The sequence below is a fragment of the Bactrocera neohumeralis genome, chromosome 6, assembly GCF_024586455.1.
Source record: "Bactrocera neohumeralis isolate Rockhampton chromosome 6, APGP_CSIRO_Bneo_wtdbg2-racon-allhic-juicebox.fasta_v2, whole genome shotgun sequence".
NCBI classification, from domain to species: Eukaryota; Metazoa; Arthropoda; class Insecta; order Diptera; family Tephritidae; genus Bactrocera; species Bactrocera neohumeralis.
This window is the reverse complement of record NC_065923.1, coordinates 61887135-61904691: the sequence shown is the minus strand read 5'-3', so window position 1 is coordinate 61904691 and position 17557 is coordinate 61887135. Positions and strand designations below refer to the sequence as shown.

Below are 17557 nucleotides of genomic sequence, written 5' to 3'. Positions count from 1 at the left end.
AAGTAGATTGCGCAAAATCAAAGTCGCACAGAGAGATTTAAACGTTTGGATCAGTTTCAAATATTTAATGAAGTTTATTTGGAACTTGTCAATATATTTGATGTTAAGTCTTGATAAATTTTTAAGATTATAAATTCAGGATAATCCATTCAACAATTACAAATCGTGTGATTAAGAAATCTGAACATGGTATAAAATTCACATTTTCGGATGCCCCAAACTTCCAGCTAAATTTACCTTGTTTTCGTGTCCATATAATACGTTCCCCAATTTTTATATTTATTATTCCTTTGAGTTTTGGAGAATGACATGCACACCAGAATTTCGAGTAGTTATGTCAACTTGGCCTAAAAAATTTCTACAAACTATAATAAGAATCTCCGATCAGAAGCATTGGAATATATATATATAATACAACATTTTCTTGATGCCCCATTTTATCTAAATCTACCTTGTTTTCGTCTGTCTATTCGTTCCCCAATTTTTATATTTAATATTCTCTTTCATTCCATTCGATATCACATTTAGCGAACGCAATGCCTACTTTACGATGTTCAATGCCACTACTCCAACAAGTTCTTTGTCTATTAAGTTTGTTTTCAACCAGAAGTTTCCCATCTGATCGAGCACAAATTTGAAACCTTGCCTTCCCCTTAATTGCATAAAGTGACCTCGTAACTATACAATTCTTACAAAGTTGTGGAGTATTGTGAGGCCTAGGCGTTTTGTAACATATTTTTTCTGCTATTAGGGTTCGGTGTGCAATTGTGGGAGATCCTTCAATTTCATTACTTCATTTATAAGTTTTTTTTTTTTATTTCTCACTCTTTTGTGCTATCTGTAAGTTATCTCACCGGTTAATTACCCATTTCTTTACGAGTGGCTATGAGTTTATTAAGGTCCATTTGACAACACTAACCGTTCATCCCCAAAGACCCAAAGACCGTACGTAGATATTAGGTCACGCGCTAATTCTTTTAAAGGACTGCGGTTTCAGTAGTCGTAACTTGCAGCGGCGTCAATGAAATGACGATTGCACTAAACGTTTATTATCGATATCTTCTATCAGGTAATTACCAATATTCGGATAATATCGATTGTTTTCACACATTTCTGGTGTTTTTTGAAACTAGGCAGTAAAGAAAGCAACGAATTTGCAAAGAAAGTACTTATTTAATTTTGAAATAGTAACTATAGAAAAACTAATATTGTGCATTTGTAAAAACTGAATTGTAATCCAAATATATGTCTTAAAAATTTAATCTATATGAGTTACTAAAGAAATAAAAAAGTAAAGTGGTTTGGTGTGAGAAGTTTATCGACGGCGGCTTGCCTAGCGGAGCCCCATTCTTGGTTAAATTCACCGCATTTGTTACACGTTGAAAACCCTTTAAATAATATGATTAATTCCACTGCAGCAAAGACGGCGATCGGAACAACTAGTGAGTGTTATATATAATTATTATTTTTTATTCATTTGAGTTCACATATTCTATTTGCATAAAGTTATAATATGCATTATGTGCATACAGATGTTTTGTTAAAAACTCTTCTATAATATCACTATCAAAGTGTATTCAATATTCATAACACTTTAGCACCATATTGTTTTGGGAAGAATACTTACAATATAATATCTTTTTCAGCAACAACTGCTGCTCAGTTGCTTAGCTCTGCACCAAGCGCTGCTGAGAAAAATAAACAATGGCAACGCGAACTACTTATGGAACGCATACGTACGCGCTCCAATCAACACAAATCATTTCCTGAACTTGCGAAGGCTATGCGTATGTCCATGTTGGAGAAACGTTATGCGCTCGATGCAGTTGAGAAAGCTAATTTGCAAAAATGCCTTGACAGCATGCAACATTGCATTAAAGTAACATCACGCCAAGGGCTGGTTGAAAGACTTGAGAGTCTATCGCGTCAGTTGGGCCTCAAGTTCATGGAAGATACATCGGGTTTGTTTATTTCAACCGATATGTTCTTTTTGGAAATAATTTTGGATGCAAACGGCGCACTTACCGATGTCAAAGTGCATCATGAATGCAAAATTGAACAGCAGTCATGCAGTGAATTGGTAAATTGTTTGAATCGGGGCGACTTTGCCGATTTCACTGTACAGTTGGAGGGTTTATCCTCCATCTATCAATTAAATGCAGAACCCAAAGTCAAAACCAAGGCTTTTGTTGCTTTACAAGCAATGGAAACCGATTTATATAATCTCTTTCAAATGCAAAATTTCACAAAAGACTCGCAGCAATTGGTCAAAGCATCTTCAGTAGGTTTAGTGCTTAAACGACGTGGTGGTCATCCAATGAAGCTCATCTATTTCGTATCACCTTATGATCTTCTATCACTGGATACCAAATCGATGCAACCGCTCACTACCGATTTGATTACAAGCAAAGATGTTGGTTTCAGTGTGACAGTGAACTTGGAGGCTTCATCAGCGAATAAATTGCAAATATTACCGATTGTTAGCGTAACTAATGATCCACAGACCGGCATTGATATACCAATGTATGCTCCGTTGAATCAGCAAAACTCCATGCTCTTGCCCGCCACATTTGTGCTACGTCTAAACAAACCGCTACCTGTGTGTCATGCCACCTTGAGAGCTTTGGGCTTGCCACTCGGAGTTGCATCTGACAGCGCAACTGGTTTGGAGTCTCCAGACAAAAAAGACGTTGTCATATCGTCGATTATGAATTTGGTGGTGCAAACCGCTTCCGAGCAACAGTTGAAGAATTCACAGAAAGGTCTCTTTGTGAATTTGCCGGATCAGACGCATTGCTACTTCTTCACGGAGAATAAACAGTTGCAGGTGGGTGCTATTAGTTAATATAATATATTAAATTATGAATATTTTCATTATATCCCAAACTGGGTCAACCTGACGAGATGAATCGACTTAGACATATGTATTACTTATCTATTCAACGAGGGTTAGATCGTTGAAATGACTGCCCCGGCCCGGATAAAACCCGAATCAATTCCGCAATCATTGAATCGGTTGTCTTGGTGATTGTCAGCCGAAGCAACAGTCTTAGCAAATGAGCGCGATTCCTTACGTCAGGTGGATCCCTGTGGTCCCGGAATAAGGGATCTCAACTTAGAGATTCGACAACTGGTAAATCAGCATAAGAGAAGGAAATGGGTAAAACTGTAGTCATGCGCGACGATAGTCTTGTCGAAATCCAATTCGACAGTCATGCCTCTTCGGACCCGAGGAAGTGCCCGAGGTACTTTAGTCGACAACTTATCCTGTATCCCTCGGTGGACAAGGTGAAAAAATGTGTTACCCGACGGCTGCGCAAAATGCCAGAAGATTGCGTACTACTTGGTTTCACCGATGGAGAGGTTCTAAGCGTCATCAACCAATCAAAGGCATCTAAATCCATCTACTGAAAACTGTGAAGCTTAGGGGAGTCTTTCTCTCCTTTTCCCAGGTTAAGCTTCCGACTTCAACACACTACCTGAGCCTAGCCAAACACCAGAACGGATTCCGTAAAGATCTGGTTGTGGCGTGTATCTATTGTCATAAACGCCCAGATAGTTGGTGGCCTCAACCGACCTGTGAGAGAACTGCCCTAGTCAATTCCCACGACAGCCGGTTCTACGCACTCGGATTCATCCGACCAAGGGCTGTTTTTTCGGCGATCTAACCCCGTTTGGATCGGTAAGTGTTAATCTGTGTTTGTCGTCATTGGAGCAACGCCTTGCAGTAGGGTTGTTCCGTATCCTCCTGACTCGTGCTGTCATTGAGTCCAACCCGGGCCCGGAGGAATTTTTCTGCTGCGTTTGCCCAAAAAAGGCTTCATCCAAACTCCACCTTGGTCAGGTGTAATACATGCAATGCAAATACAGGGAGTGGACTACGAGTTAAGTGGCCTCATGTTGCCTACGCAATACTGCGACGCTAGCCTCTACGGCTGTGCAATCTGCACATAGTTCGCGCGTCGCGCCACCACTCACCTTGAGTGGCCAACAGAGGACCTCCACGGTCTCTAGGAGCTCAAACAGGCAACATAGCTCCCACTCTGACTTGTCGACCTATGCTAACTCTCGCATTAGATCATCTGCCCATAATTATCTTGATCGAGAAACCTGCCGATCTCGTTTCTGTGGACAACCGTACCTTCGTTAACTTTAACAAAGCTAATTGGGCCGGCTTCACAGAATTTACTGAGAGCACCTTCAACGCTCTACCCATTCCTACGGACGTATACGTCGGTTAACGTCGATTCCAAGATGATCGCAGCAGCTACCGCTCGCGTCATCCCGGCTGGACGAATAGCGGAAATCCGCCGATATACCCGATGTATGGAAAGTCAGAAGAGTGGTCCCACTACTGAACTCTGGGAAACCCGCCAACAAAGGGGAGTCCTATCGTCCGATAACTCTCCTCTCCCCAGTAGTGAAGACATTTGAGGCCTTTCTACTCCCGACCTTCACTCACCACCTGAGCCTAGCTAGCCACCAGCATGGATTCCGAAAAGTGCACATCACCACCACAGCACTTAGCGTCATAAACGCTCAGATAGTTCGTGGCCTCAACCAGAAACCACCCTGTGAGAGAACAATCCTCGGCAGAATTTCTGCCGTTACAACAAAAACAACAGAACTATCCTCGTAGCGTTGGACTTGTCAAAAGCTTTTGACACAATCAACCACACAACGCTATTGCAGGACATTGAGAAAACCACCCTTCCTCGAAGACTGAAGAAGTGGATCATGAACCTGAGTAGTCGTTAATCATCCGTACTATTTCGAGGGGAAACATCTAAACTGAGAAGTATTAAACTGGGGGTTCCGCAGAGTGGTGTCCTCTCCGCATTACAGTTTAACTTCCACATCTCGAAACTCCCACAGCCACCAGAGGGGGTTTCCATAACCTCGTATGCAGATGATGCAGAGAAAATTCCGACTGTCAATAACCCTAAGATTTTAGGTGTAACTTTTGATAGCCTATGCTCCTTCACTCCCAATACAAACGCGATTATCGCCAAAATACAGATTCGCAACACAATCCTCAAGTCGCTAGCCGGCAGCACATGGGGAAAAGACAAAGAAACGTTTTTGGCAACAAACAAGGCAATCAGCCGACCGGTCCTAAATTACGGAGCACCAATATGGTCGCCTGGATGCAGTGGTACGCAGATGAGGAAATTCAAGACTTGTCTGAATACTGCACTCCGGATCACGACGGGATGCCTCTTGATGTCTACCATCGAATACCTATGTACTTGTGAGACGCTTATGCTTCCAGTTAATGAGCAAATGAACTCCTCTCCAAGAAGTTCCTGCTTGGATGTTTTCGTAGAAATCACCCCTGCAGCCACCTGCTTGGAGCGGAACCTCCTCCGAGGAGCATCAAGAGGTCTTTCCTTGACTACGTCGACGACATTTTTTGTTTTTTTTAACGGGGTTAGATCGCCGAAAAAACAGCCCTTGGTCGGATAAAATCCGAGTCAATTCTCCGCATGACACTGACCACCTCTCTGCATGTCCTGCCAACCCTACTCATCTAACACCCTTTTACCTTTGGTCCGACCCCGTCGAAACAGCACGTTTCCTGGGCCTCCCGTTAGATGACGTCGACGACAACACAGATAACCCTTACCATCCTTACGGGGACCGAGAAACCGTTAAAACAACAACTACAGACCTGTCCTAGTAGTTTTGGACTGTCGAAAGCCTTCGAAACACTTCGACTACCGTTTAATCACTATATTTAGAAACTCCCACAACCACTCGAAGTAATCTCCATAACCTCATACGCAGATGGTTGTACGACAATGACGTCGGGCAATGGAATTGATGGCTGAACTCCTTCATTCCGCTATCACGATTGTCACAAAAGTACAGAGCCGCAACAAGTCCTCAGGTCGGCTACTGGTAGCACCTGGGGCAAAACCAAAGCAATCTTCCGGTCGGTTATAAATTACGTCGACGCTATATGGTCGTCTGGATGCAGTAGGATGCAGATGGCAAAGATACAAACCTTCTGATGTCTCCCATTGAAAACTTACATGGTGAGGCCCGCAGGCTACTTGTAAAGGAGCGTAATACCCTCTACTCTAAGCAAGCATTTGCTTGAAGAGCTTCCTGTCGCCTCGTAGGAACATCAGGAGAATATTCCTCCAACACTTCGATGACATACAACAATATACCGACCGGAATCGACCAATTTTCGACAGACATTAAACGCCATTCACAATGGATTTTTAACACCTTCACTAACACCCTCCCAGTGAATTAGTGCTCGCTCATTACTAATTACCTTATTTCATCAATGGTACAAATTGTTCATATTGGTCTCCCATAACATATAGCTACCATACAAACTGATCGTTTACTTACTTTTTTGTTTGTGAAGAGTATTATACAATATGTTGTTGCAGTGCAACTGAAGTTAATGTTTTTTTTTTTAATTAATACCATCAATTGTTATATTTTTACTAGGCTACCCTTGTTTCCTCCATACCTTTTACGGAGCCTATGCAAGTACCGAAAATTTTAGATTTTCTAAAACGTCAGGCGCTTTTCTACACACTTTTGGCTAGTTGTGTGCGTACACAGTCCAAAATGGGTAATGGTAAGTTATTGCTTTAAATATTACAACTACTAGTCGACCGACAATAATTATAATTCGCTCATTTCAGATATGGAATCCACCACCATACTCGAAGTCAATGCCATTTCCTTTCAACAAATCAGTGTTTCACTGCAACATACCTTCGAGGAAACAATGGCAACTCTTGAGTTCGATTTACGTGACGGCAATGTAAAGTGTGCACTCTACTCGCTAACACACAACTACGATCTGCTGTCGTTGAAGCTTACAAAAGTTGTGGAGAAATGTTTATCCATACCGGTGACCATACGTGCGTTACTCAAGTTTTGGGATCAAGAAACGATGAGTATGTTTCAGCGCAGTATCGGTGGTGGTGTTGGCGGCGGCATGGGTGGTTTAGGTGGCACGGGTCCTTGCGGCAGCACTGGCAATGCTGGTTATGGAAATTTTAGCATGGTCATGGGACCTAATGATTCGGGTGGTGGTGTTGGCGGTAGTGCCGGCATGCGTGGCAGTGGCGTTAAAATGGAACCAAATACACGGCAACAACAACAAATGTCCAATATGGCTTCTGCAACGACGACAATGGGTGGTGGTGTTGGTGGCGTTGGTATGAATGCAGCTTGCAATAGCGCTGCCGGTATTGCAGGGTTTCTGCAATATAAAAACGAAGTGAAGCAGGAGGATTTTCATGATAGCCCAAAGAGTCAAATGCAAAATAATTTAGCTTTCCATGCTGCTGCTGAAAGCAGCTCTTTGGGCAGCGCACATCAGCTACAGCAAACGCAGCAGCAACAGCAACAGCAACAACTACAACAAACCGCATCACCACATGATCAAAATACCGTTGGCAATCAAACGGAAATCGAAATAGCTGATAAGTACAAGAACATTTGGATGGATAAAACAAATCTGAAGAATTGCGTCAGCATAACACCAATTTCACCGGATAGTAATAGTAGAGGCGCCACACAACAACAAGGCGTAGATGTGAAACGCTCCGTCGGCATAGAAATTATACCATTGACTGCAGCAAATGGCGCCAATGCAAGCGGCGCTTCAATCACATTGCCCGGCGGCACGAATGTTCCGCAAACCGGCGTCAACACCTCATCCACCATCACTATAACGCCCATTAACGCTGTGACCAATACGAGTATTAATACCAATAAAGATAAAAAACCGAGCGGCGGCACAGCTGTGGGCAGTGCCGGTTTAAATACCGGCCCGAATATGTCTACGGTGAGCGGCAAGCGTCCATTGGACGTAACCTCAACCAATGATACGCAAAAGGAGAAGAAACGTAAAAAGAAGCGCGATGATTCACCCATGGGTCCACCGGAAAAAGTGTATTCGCGTCAAAATTCACCTGCTGCCACGAACGAGACCGCTGCCACAGTGGCGGCGCGCAAATTCTCATCACCTTCCTCCTCACCAAAAGGTGGCAGCGGTAGCAGCATGCTAAGCGGCGCTAACACTGGCGTTGCCGGCAATGCTGCGCTGCTTTCGACACGTCCCAGCCCGAAACATTCGCCCGTCTATAGCAGTCCGAAGCATTCGAATACCGCCTCCAACAGTCCGAAGTCACCGTTCGGCACGCATTCGCCAAAGCATGGGTCTTCGGGTAAGCCGAGTATGTCGACACTGAAGAGTGCCACAGCGACCAGTCTAAGTCCGAAAGGCGATAAAGGCGGTTGTGGTGCCGCAAGCAGTTTAGTTGGCAATGCGGCGGCCGGTGTTGCGGCTGCTAATGCAGTGAAAGCAGCTATGGGTGTAGGTGTGGTTGGTGGCATGCAACAAATAAAGTCTATCAATCATTTAGCGGCACCAACAGCATTGAATACCTCCGCTGGTGGCTATAGTGGCGTGAACAATATGAGTGGCGGTGGCGCTGGTGGTGTTAGTGGCGGTGTTGGCCAGCTATTGAGTGGTAACGGTGCGCCGGGTGGCATGGATATGAATGCGGCGGCTGTTGCAGCATCACAAGTGGCAGCTATGCGCAAAGTGGTGAGTGGCGCGGTAAGTTCATACAATTTTCAGTAGACACAACTCGCAAATACACATCTCTTTGAAAAGTTTTTATTTTTATATAATTTTTTTTTTAATTTTTATTATTTTTCATAGCGTGTAAGTCTAGTTTATAGGTTCATTTGCTGCTCCGAGTGGTTTAAATTATTTTCCAAAGTGTTAAAAGTTGTTTCAAAGCTTGTAAAGTTCAAAAAAGAAAGGTGAACCAAGCAAGGCGTGAAAAATTTGAATTAACAAACAAGCTAACGTGTTCATGCTAAATTTATTTAACAAAAAATGCAACACTTGTCAAAAATAACTTTAAATACCGTTAGGCGCTTGACATTGTAGGACAGACGATACATTTTTTCTAAAAATAAAGCTTTTAATGTATTTCAATTACATTTTTGCACAGAAAATAATGTTTTTTTTTTAACTTTCTTCTTGCAATGCTAACTGTATGTATTTTCTTATTTAAAAATTTCAAATCTTTGTATTCTAGTTTTTTAAATTAAATAATAATAATAATAATAGTAAAATAAATAAAAAGTATAAACATGCTAACACTTGTAGTTTGTCTTATTTAATTTTATTTATTACTTTAGTTTTAAATTTGCGATTTCGAAATGATTCCGGCTAATTTTTAAGTTAATTTTGGTTAATTTTTTGATTAAAATGCATGCTCGCGTAGTAAAATATATATTTCTATAAAAGGTGTGGTTAAAATTAAATAAAAATAAAATTAATTAAATGAGAAACTAGAAATATAAATTCAAAACCGAAAAAAACTGCCACTATGCAAAATAAGCTAACTTTAATTTGCATTTACTTTAAGTTACAGGAAGTATTACGTTTGGTTTTGAATTTTGAGGTTATGTTAGGTACAGATTTTTTAATGAAAATTGTTGATTTTTTTTTTATTAAAAATTTGAATTTTTTTTTATTAAAAATTTGAATTTTTTTTTATTAAAAATTTGAATTTTTTTTTATTAAAAATTTGAATTTTTTTTTATTAAAAATTTGAATTTTTATTTGCTTCGACTTGATTTTCTTTAAATTTGTGAAGTAAAGAATAGCCAACAGAAGCTCATATAATGGGAGTTTTTATGGTAGTCGTATGCTATAGTGGTCCAATCCCAACAATATGTTTGTGAAGATATATCGTCAAATAAAAAGATTTTTATGCAAGAAACTAAGAGACTAGTTCGGGTATATACAAACAGACAGACAGACAGATGTACATACATGCCTAAATCGACTCAGCTCGTCACGCTGAACTTGTTTATTTATATTGTAAAGGGTCTCCGACGTTTCGTTAGTGACAAACTTAATGCATCCTGTTCGGGGAATAATAATAATAAGTATTCATTCAAACCACCAATAGACGTTCTATAATTCTCAACAAGCTTATCAAATGCGTAATTGAAATCTGGCTGCTAAACAACTGGATAAATACTGTTTATACATTTAAATAAATAATTTTAGGAAATTAGAGTTAATTATTTTTATGAAAGTATATATTTTTCGGTGGTGAGCATTTTAAAATTAATTTAATTGTTGATTTTGAAGTAATTGTACACATTAATATAATATATTATAACACAAAACTTAATGATATTTTTTAACGATATTTACTAACAATTTATACTTCACTCTTTCTCCCTCTCTCTCTATTTTCATACACTCTTGCTTACTACTGTTTTATTTTTATATGCACTATAATTTTTTCAACACTTTTTTCAACTTTTTTTTCCTCATCAAACATTTACTCAATCCCAAATTCGCCCATATACACCATCTTCTCCCCATTCACACCCATTATAATTATTTCTTCATTTTTACGTTTTCCGCGTGTAATTTATCCACACACACACTCTCTATGATACGAAATTCTTTTGTCAGGTTAGTTCGACGGCGTCAACGATGTCAGTCGCGTCAACAACAGCAACAGCAACGCCAGCGCTGCCGGGAGCGCCAGTGTCGGCGCCGCTCCAACACTCACCGCCGGACATTGGCAGCAGTGAGTCGAAGAGCGGTGGACGTGCCGAGCCAACACAGCAATTCAACTCAACCGAATATATGGTGAAACCGAGCCAGGAGGGCTTGAAGCTGACCATCAACAAGACGTGCGGAGCTGGCAAATCCAGTATTAGTAACAACAACGCCAACAGTAACAGCAACAGCAGTGCTAACACGGCTACTGCAACCAACACCATCACAACAGCTGGGAAGGGTTTAAAAACGGGTAGCGGTTCAACTAAAAAACAACATACGGGGCTCAAACCAGGCGTTAGCAGTGGACCGGCCTCTAAGAAGTTAGCGTCAGCCAAGTCACCGTCCAAGAAGGGTTCCATATCTAAACATCCCTTTCAAAAGTCAAACTCATCGGGAAGCTTGTCAACAAAATCAACCAATCCCACTGGTGGCCTGACCAAAAGCTACAGCACAAATTCATTTGGCGACCTGGCCGCTAGTGGCGCCACAGCACGTAAGTCCACCAAGAAATCCGCTTCGTCGTCGTCAACGTCGACCGCAAACGCGAACGCTAATGCAACCGCAACTTCTGCACCTGCCACACGCTTGGACCACCAAGCGGACATGCTGAAAATACTACAATATGCTTCACCGGCAATGGCGGCCAACATGGAGGGTTTCATGAAGGGCTTCAATAGTAAATTTCAAATACCGAAATTATCGCAACGCGCCGCCAACCTCACAAATGGCTCACAATCGGCACCGACAACGCCGACTGCACTCTCGCCAGCTTTGAGTAGTGTTAACAGCACGACGGGTGCAAAGGTTGATAACCCTGCCAACGAAGCCCTACAATCGCTGCACAATACGCAACAACAACAACAGCAACAGCAACAAAATGTTACAACAATGCATTTGAGCGCTAATTATCATTTGGCACAAAAAACCGAAGGCTTACAAATGCATTACGCTAATCATCACCGTCAGCAGCAGCAGCAGCAGCAGCAACAACAACAACACTCGCAAATGCATAATCAGCTTACGCAGCACCAGACAGCCTTAACAGTTGACTACCATCATCAAGCGTCGGCTGTCGCTCAATCCATGGACGAGTCGTCGTTTATGCCCAACGCTGCTGCCGCGTCGTCGGCTGGATACGGTGGTAAATGACATTACTTAGTTACATTTAAATTTTTTATTTGTAAGCGCCAAGTATTTGTGTATTGTTTTAAATTGTAATAATTATTTTACCGATCCACCTCGTTGCTGTAGTCCAATGGGGTTAGGTTAAAGTCTTGGCGATCACTTAAAGATTATTAGCATATTTGTTACTGGAAATTCGGTCTGGTTTTGCATGACATGACGCTAGGTATGTCTGAAAATTGGATTCTATGTTAAAACTATTCAAGTCATATGTTGTTCAATTATTCGAGATACCGTCTGTTCTAGAAACGTTTGCGATTAGCTCTTACTCTTAGCATTCAAAGCGTTTATTCGGACGAAACGACTTAGTTTTTCGACTTTCTAACCCTGAATAGCAAAGTTTGACTTTATTGCTGTTATTGTGCCAGAAATTAGCATATCATTTACAATCAGCATCTAACACCAACAATCTTGTTCCAAAAATTTAACACTATTAAGTTCAAATCGCTTTGGCTCGAAGATGGCTCATAGGTAGAGGGCATATGACAAATTGTTTCATGTTTTGACGCTCGTTTCAATCTTGCAGCTCGATTTTGTTGGTCTGGGACTTACTCTGAAATTAATCCATATTGTATGGAAAGAAAGTGAGATTATAAGTCGATTTTGATCTGTAATTGTTAGAGATTTGAGGAATGCGTTGAAAAGATCCTAGCCGAATATGAATTCGGGTCCGCTCCGGTTATGAAGATGCGACTATTCTTTGAGAACAGTTAATATATTCTGAATCTCCCCATTCATTTGATTAATCTACGGCTCACCTCTATCAGTCCAGTTATAGTTGGTCTCCTCGGTACTGGATCCGTTTCTGCATTGACATGAACGTGAAGTTTCGACGCTAGAAAAAAAGAAAAAAAGCTTGCTGTTAACTATCATTGTGGCGCATTGATTTGTTAAAGATCGAACAATAGCTTTGTAAGTTATAAGCAGGATCTGAAAGCTTTTTAGCTCTTGTTGTTGTTATAGCGGCAAACAAATATTTCTGAGTTCTCAGTCCTTAGTGGTATAAAAATCCGGTTCCGTTCCAGTTACGTAGACCCGACTGTCGGGGGAATGGTTAATTTCTTAGGTAATGACATTGAAAAATTGGGTTTAGAGGCCAATATCCTTTAAGAGCCAAATTAAGTACCCATGTCTTTATAAAACCGATCACTTCTTCTTGAAAACTTTGCTAAATATTTTTCGGAAACGAGTTTCTAGTAACAAAATGTATGTTGGTACTTAAATTTGAAAATTGGTAAAATCAACGAATCTATTTAAGTGAGGCAACACTCAGTTATGTGCATAATATATTAAGATACATCATTTATCCAACATTAACTATAAATAATAAAAATTGCACTGAGAAAAATTCATATATATTTCAGTGCGAATTTTGAATGCCTAAAAGTATGCAATATTTTTTCAAAATTGTATTTGTATATCATTATTATTATTACATTGAAGTCATGTATAATTATTTAATCTATTTTCGTATACCATCAAGAAAACAACCACTCAAACAAGCATTCTTGAAAAATATTTGTCAAGAAAATTCTTAGGTTAAAAATATCATTTCGCTTGTTGCTTGCTCTATTGTATTTACAATGCTCACATTTTAGTTTGGAATTGATATTTTTAATGACATTTAAGAGATAACTCTTCTGAGTTCTTACTTAACATATATGAAGATCTTTCTCAAAGATTACACGTGTCAGGTAACAAATAACCTCTGGCTTCGTTTATGCCTTACTTTGGGCGAATCTCAACGTTTAATCCCTTTCCCTTTGATTTTGATTTCTACAAAAGGGATACCAACGGAACGCTTTATTCGAATATACATATTTGAATGTTGCGCCTAGAAATAAAATATGCACAGAAACATCCAACAATTGCAGGTGACCTTCAAAAAATACTGAATAAAATGGCTATAGAAGCCGTCTCGAGTATTTCGTTGTGCTCTTTGAGGCTAAAAATTACTGATTGTTGACCTCTATTTTCAGTAAGATGCATCCTTGTATAAGTAATGTTCAATTCGAGTGAAAATACCGATTAAGAAAGCATTCATCCAAATACATCCTGTTGCAGGCAGTACTTGAGTATCGATTTCAGAAGCATTCCTCGAACAATCAGAGTTAAAATCTGCAATTAAAAATTTCACTTTCTAAAGCGTTCCTCCTTTAAATAGTCGGTTATGAAAGGAATTCTTTCAAGAATGTAGCAGTATATGTCCTTCTATTGTTCAAAGGTCTATAAATAAAATTAGCCTTTGAAAAAGTATATACTTGCTTCTTTGTCTATGTAATATCTGTCACTAAAGTGATATTTAAGAAAGTGTTCACCCATTAAACCCATTACACAGCTGTATTATTATACATATGTTCTGGGTATATTAGCCTATCTTAAAGACAATCTGTTTTGGAGCAACACATTAGTGCTTTTTCCTTATCTATGGATAGTCTCTGACTAAGGCGACGTTTAACCCAAAAACCCATAACACGGCAGTGGATTAAGGAAGGGGCTGCGTAAATTAGGGGGAAGCTTATGTTGGTGTTTTTGCGTATCTCGTAAGAATTAATTGTAATCCTTTTAGAGATTTAAAGTGCTAAAGACAGTCTGAAGAAGAAAAACATTAGCCTTTACCTTGACTGACTTTAATAAACCTTTTTAGATAAATTGGGTATGACTGAAAGTGTTAGCGATTATTGTCCAATGTGACTAGGTATCGCAAGCTTGATGATAATGAAAAATAAAGCGAACAGGGCGATATGTATTGACAATTTTTATTTTTAATTTGATATTTTTAAAAGGGCTACGGCGGTCCATTGAAAATATGGATAGAAATATTTTTTATAAAAAAAAAATCGATGACAAAAACCGATTAATTGCGTTCAAAGACGTTATAGTTATCGAGAGCGCTTTAAAGAGCTGCGTTTTCTATTTTTGTACAGCCGTTTATACTGAAAAATACGATTTTTGTATATACGATATGCATTTTTTATATGGAAATGTATCTTGTACAAACAAATCGATAACAAAAATCGACTATTTGCGTTCAATGGTGTTGAGAGTGTCTTAAACTTGCTCTTAAGCAGTCAGTTTCAATATGTTTGCGACGAACTAGTGATAAATAATCGTTAAAAATGATATTGATAATTTTGTCCGACATGAGTTGTTACCTCAAAACACATTAATTACAATTTATTTATGTTTTTGAACAGTTTTGTGTTTTATTTTTTAACAATTGATTTTTAAATATATGGACTTACATTTTTAGTATCGAATCTTATGTTGGTACTAAAAAATCGTATTAAAAACGATTATTATGCGATGAATGGTGTTATATCGATGTAAGAATGCTTAAAGAGTTGCTTTTCAGCCAGCAGTTTTTAATATATTTAGGACCGTTTTCTCTGTCTGCCCATCTGTTTTTTCTTAGCAGTCTTCTATCAGTTAAATTCTGGTAAACTTAATCAAGACTCCTTCCTTCGATAAAGAACCTTTATTTTAACCCGAACTTAATTGACAGATGACACCTGATCAGACATGGAGAAAACATCGCTTAATTTTATTATCAAAAATTGCTAGTGGATCTGAAAATTTTGTTGTGAATATATGATAGCATACTATTTTATCAACAAGTTCGTGTAGTTTTTCTCATATTCTGCAAAATGTTTTTCCAAATTTGATTAAATTATTAAAAAAAAAGTATGCAAACTAGCACACAAAATAATTTTATTCCGTTTCGTATATAAAATTTCCATTTCAGAATTAAACGCAGAAAATTTGTTTCTCTAAAACATCACACAAATTGTTAAATGTTTATTATTTAACGACAACCATTCGACTATCTAGCCTTAAAAAGCGATACAAATATTATTAATATATTAATATTTATATAAAAATTGTATTTAAATAATAAAATTGTAATTTTCTGATAGAATTTGGACTGAAACGGCTGGGCTAGAAACAAAATTGAGTACAAAAATTAAACGAAAAATATGATTTTTGTAAATTGTATACCAAAATACACTTACACAACTATACATACGCATTTAAATGCAAAAAATTGTAAAATATAATCGATATTATTAAGAATATTGAAATTATATTAAATTTAAAATATTGCGCATCCGTTATAATACAGGAAAAAAAGAATCATTGTTGAAATATTAGTTAAGTTCGAAAGCAAATTATTACTGGCAATAACTGTAAAAAAATAAATAAGAATTGAAAAAAATTCAAAAACACATGCTGCTGTTTCTGCTAGCTGTTTGCTGGAATTATGCATACAAGTTTTTCAAAGTGGTGAGTACTTTTAAGATTTTTGACTTTGTGTGGAATTGAAATGATTTGACGAATTCTCAATTGTATGCCTTTCAGCTTTATTTGCAGTATGTTTAAGCCTTGCAAGATGGCTGGACAAACTGGATGGAGGTGTTGTTGTTTCTACATCTTCTTCTAAACAGCCTACAACCTTAGCGCGTGGACACAGATAAGGCAATGACTAGTTAGTTGACTAGCTAGAACTTTAGCTAGCCAGTAGTGGAACGCACGAAGACAGTGGAGCTGTGATCCATTCTCATTATATTGCTAGCAAGACTATGCTGTGTTTTCTTGCCAGCTCGTTATCGATTCCGTAGATAGTAAGAATTGGCTTTCCTTAACTACTACACAAATGTATCTACAACGTGCGGTGTATTTAACGTGGGTACCTGCTGACGACAGCCTTACCCCACGGCATTTAAAAGCACAGCGAATCAAATCAATGCGTTGGTAAGCGCCCTGAAAATGCCAGGCATTTTTCAGCACCAGTTGGCTGTGAGGAATAGACACACTAACTTCCTTGGTAGCGTTCGAGGCCCATCTAAAAGCTGTGCCGTATTTTGGGTGCGGCCCCTGGTTTCAACGCAACTCCACATTCAACTGACAAAGTGTCACTTCTTCATGCATTCGGGTTTTAACCACAACCACCACGATATCCCCGATACCACTCTCAGTCATACAATCTCATACATTACGGCATAAGAACCCTGGAAATTTAACTGTTATCCTTCTCATCAGTCTCTGGCGAGGGCGCGCTTAAGAATAGTAGTTGACATCATAAGATGCCCAGCTGGTTACCCTTAAATGCATTGTTGTTGGGGTGGATTGATCAAGGGCTACCTTCGAGTCCTGGCCATCCTCTCATCAGACCTCCGGGACGCCGAGCTAAAATCCTAGACGTTCAACCGGAGTAATTCTTCAATGTTCATCGGTGCAATCGGGCATTGACCTACTCGGCGGTGAGAAGTGCCCCCACAACTTCCTCTAAGGGCGTGGACTTGTCCGCGATGATGGGAATTATCGGTAATGCCATTAGGAGTGCTACATTTTAAGGCAAGCTCCTTAGCTCCTTCGATTTTGAGGCAAGCTCGATTAGCTCGGTCGGTTCTCTACGCGAGGTCAATCATCCACTACCGTGGAAGTGGCGGATCCTCCGCTTCCAGCGAGTCTCTCAACCTTTCTTCTCCGTGGAGGAGTCATTTCAGCTATCGATTCCTTTTCAGACAGACTGATCCGCTGGCGTCAGTAGTTTGTGGACAGCCGAAGCGAGCGCACGAGTTAGCGGATAAACGCGTGACAATAGTGTGTTATATAAAGCATAGACATGCCACAGGTAGAATTTAGTGAAAGGACACAAAGAAAAATTCAAGTGCCAACACATACATTTAAATGTGAAAAACACACATACTGCGTAGTGTTGGGCTTTTCCATGAAGGTTACCTTGCGAACTATTACGTGGTGTTGGGTTTCTCCCCAAATATAAATCGTTGT

The 17557-nt window shown here is 39.5% G+C and overlaps 1 protein-coding gene across 2 annotated transcripts; it reads left to right on the top strand.

Annotated features, from left to right (window-relative positions):
• The first annotated feature begins 1132 nt into the window (after nt 1-1132).
• Nucleotides 1133-15990, top strand: LOC126763148 (mediator of RNA polymerase II transcription subunit 1). Of its 2 annotated transcripts, none has more exons than XM_050480401.1 (5): nt 1133-1442; nt 1647-2827; nt 6469-6601; nt 6669-8587; nt 10490-15990. In XM_050480401.1, the coding sequence occupies exons 1-5, from the start codon at nt 1400-1402 to the stop codon at nt 11729-11731; spliced, it is 4518 nt and encodes a 1505-aa protein (XP_050336358.1). In that variant the 5' UTR covers nt 1133-1399; the 3' UTR covers nt 11732-15990. The 2 variants fall into 2 exon arrangements, with proteins under 2 accessions (XP_050336358.1, XP_050336357.1); XM_050480400.1 differs by having other exon boundaries at nt 6669-8599.
• The last annotated feature ends 1567 nt before the right edge of the window (nt 15991-17557 follow it).

Excerpts from the sequence above, each read along its gene's own strand:
- LOC126763148 (XM_050480400.1), top strand. The coding sequence starts at position 1,400 with ATGATTAATTCCACTGCAGCAAAGACGGCGATCGGAACAACTA. Across the intron at positions 6,602-6,668 it reads ACAGTCCAAAATGGGTAATG|ATATGGAATCCACCACCATA; the intron begins GTAAGTTATTGC and ends CGCTCATTTCAG. Across the intron at positions 8,600-10,489 it reads GCAAAGTGGTGAGTGGCGCG|GTTAGTTCGACGGCGTCAAC; the intron begins GTAAGTTCATAC and ends TTCTTTTGTCAG.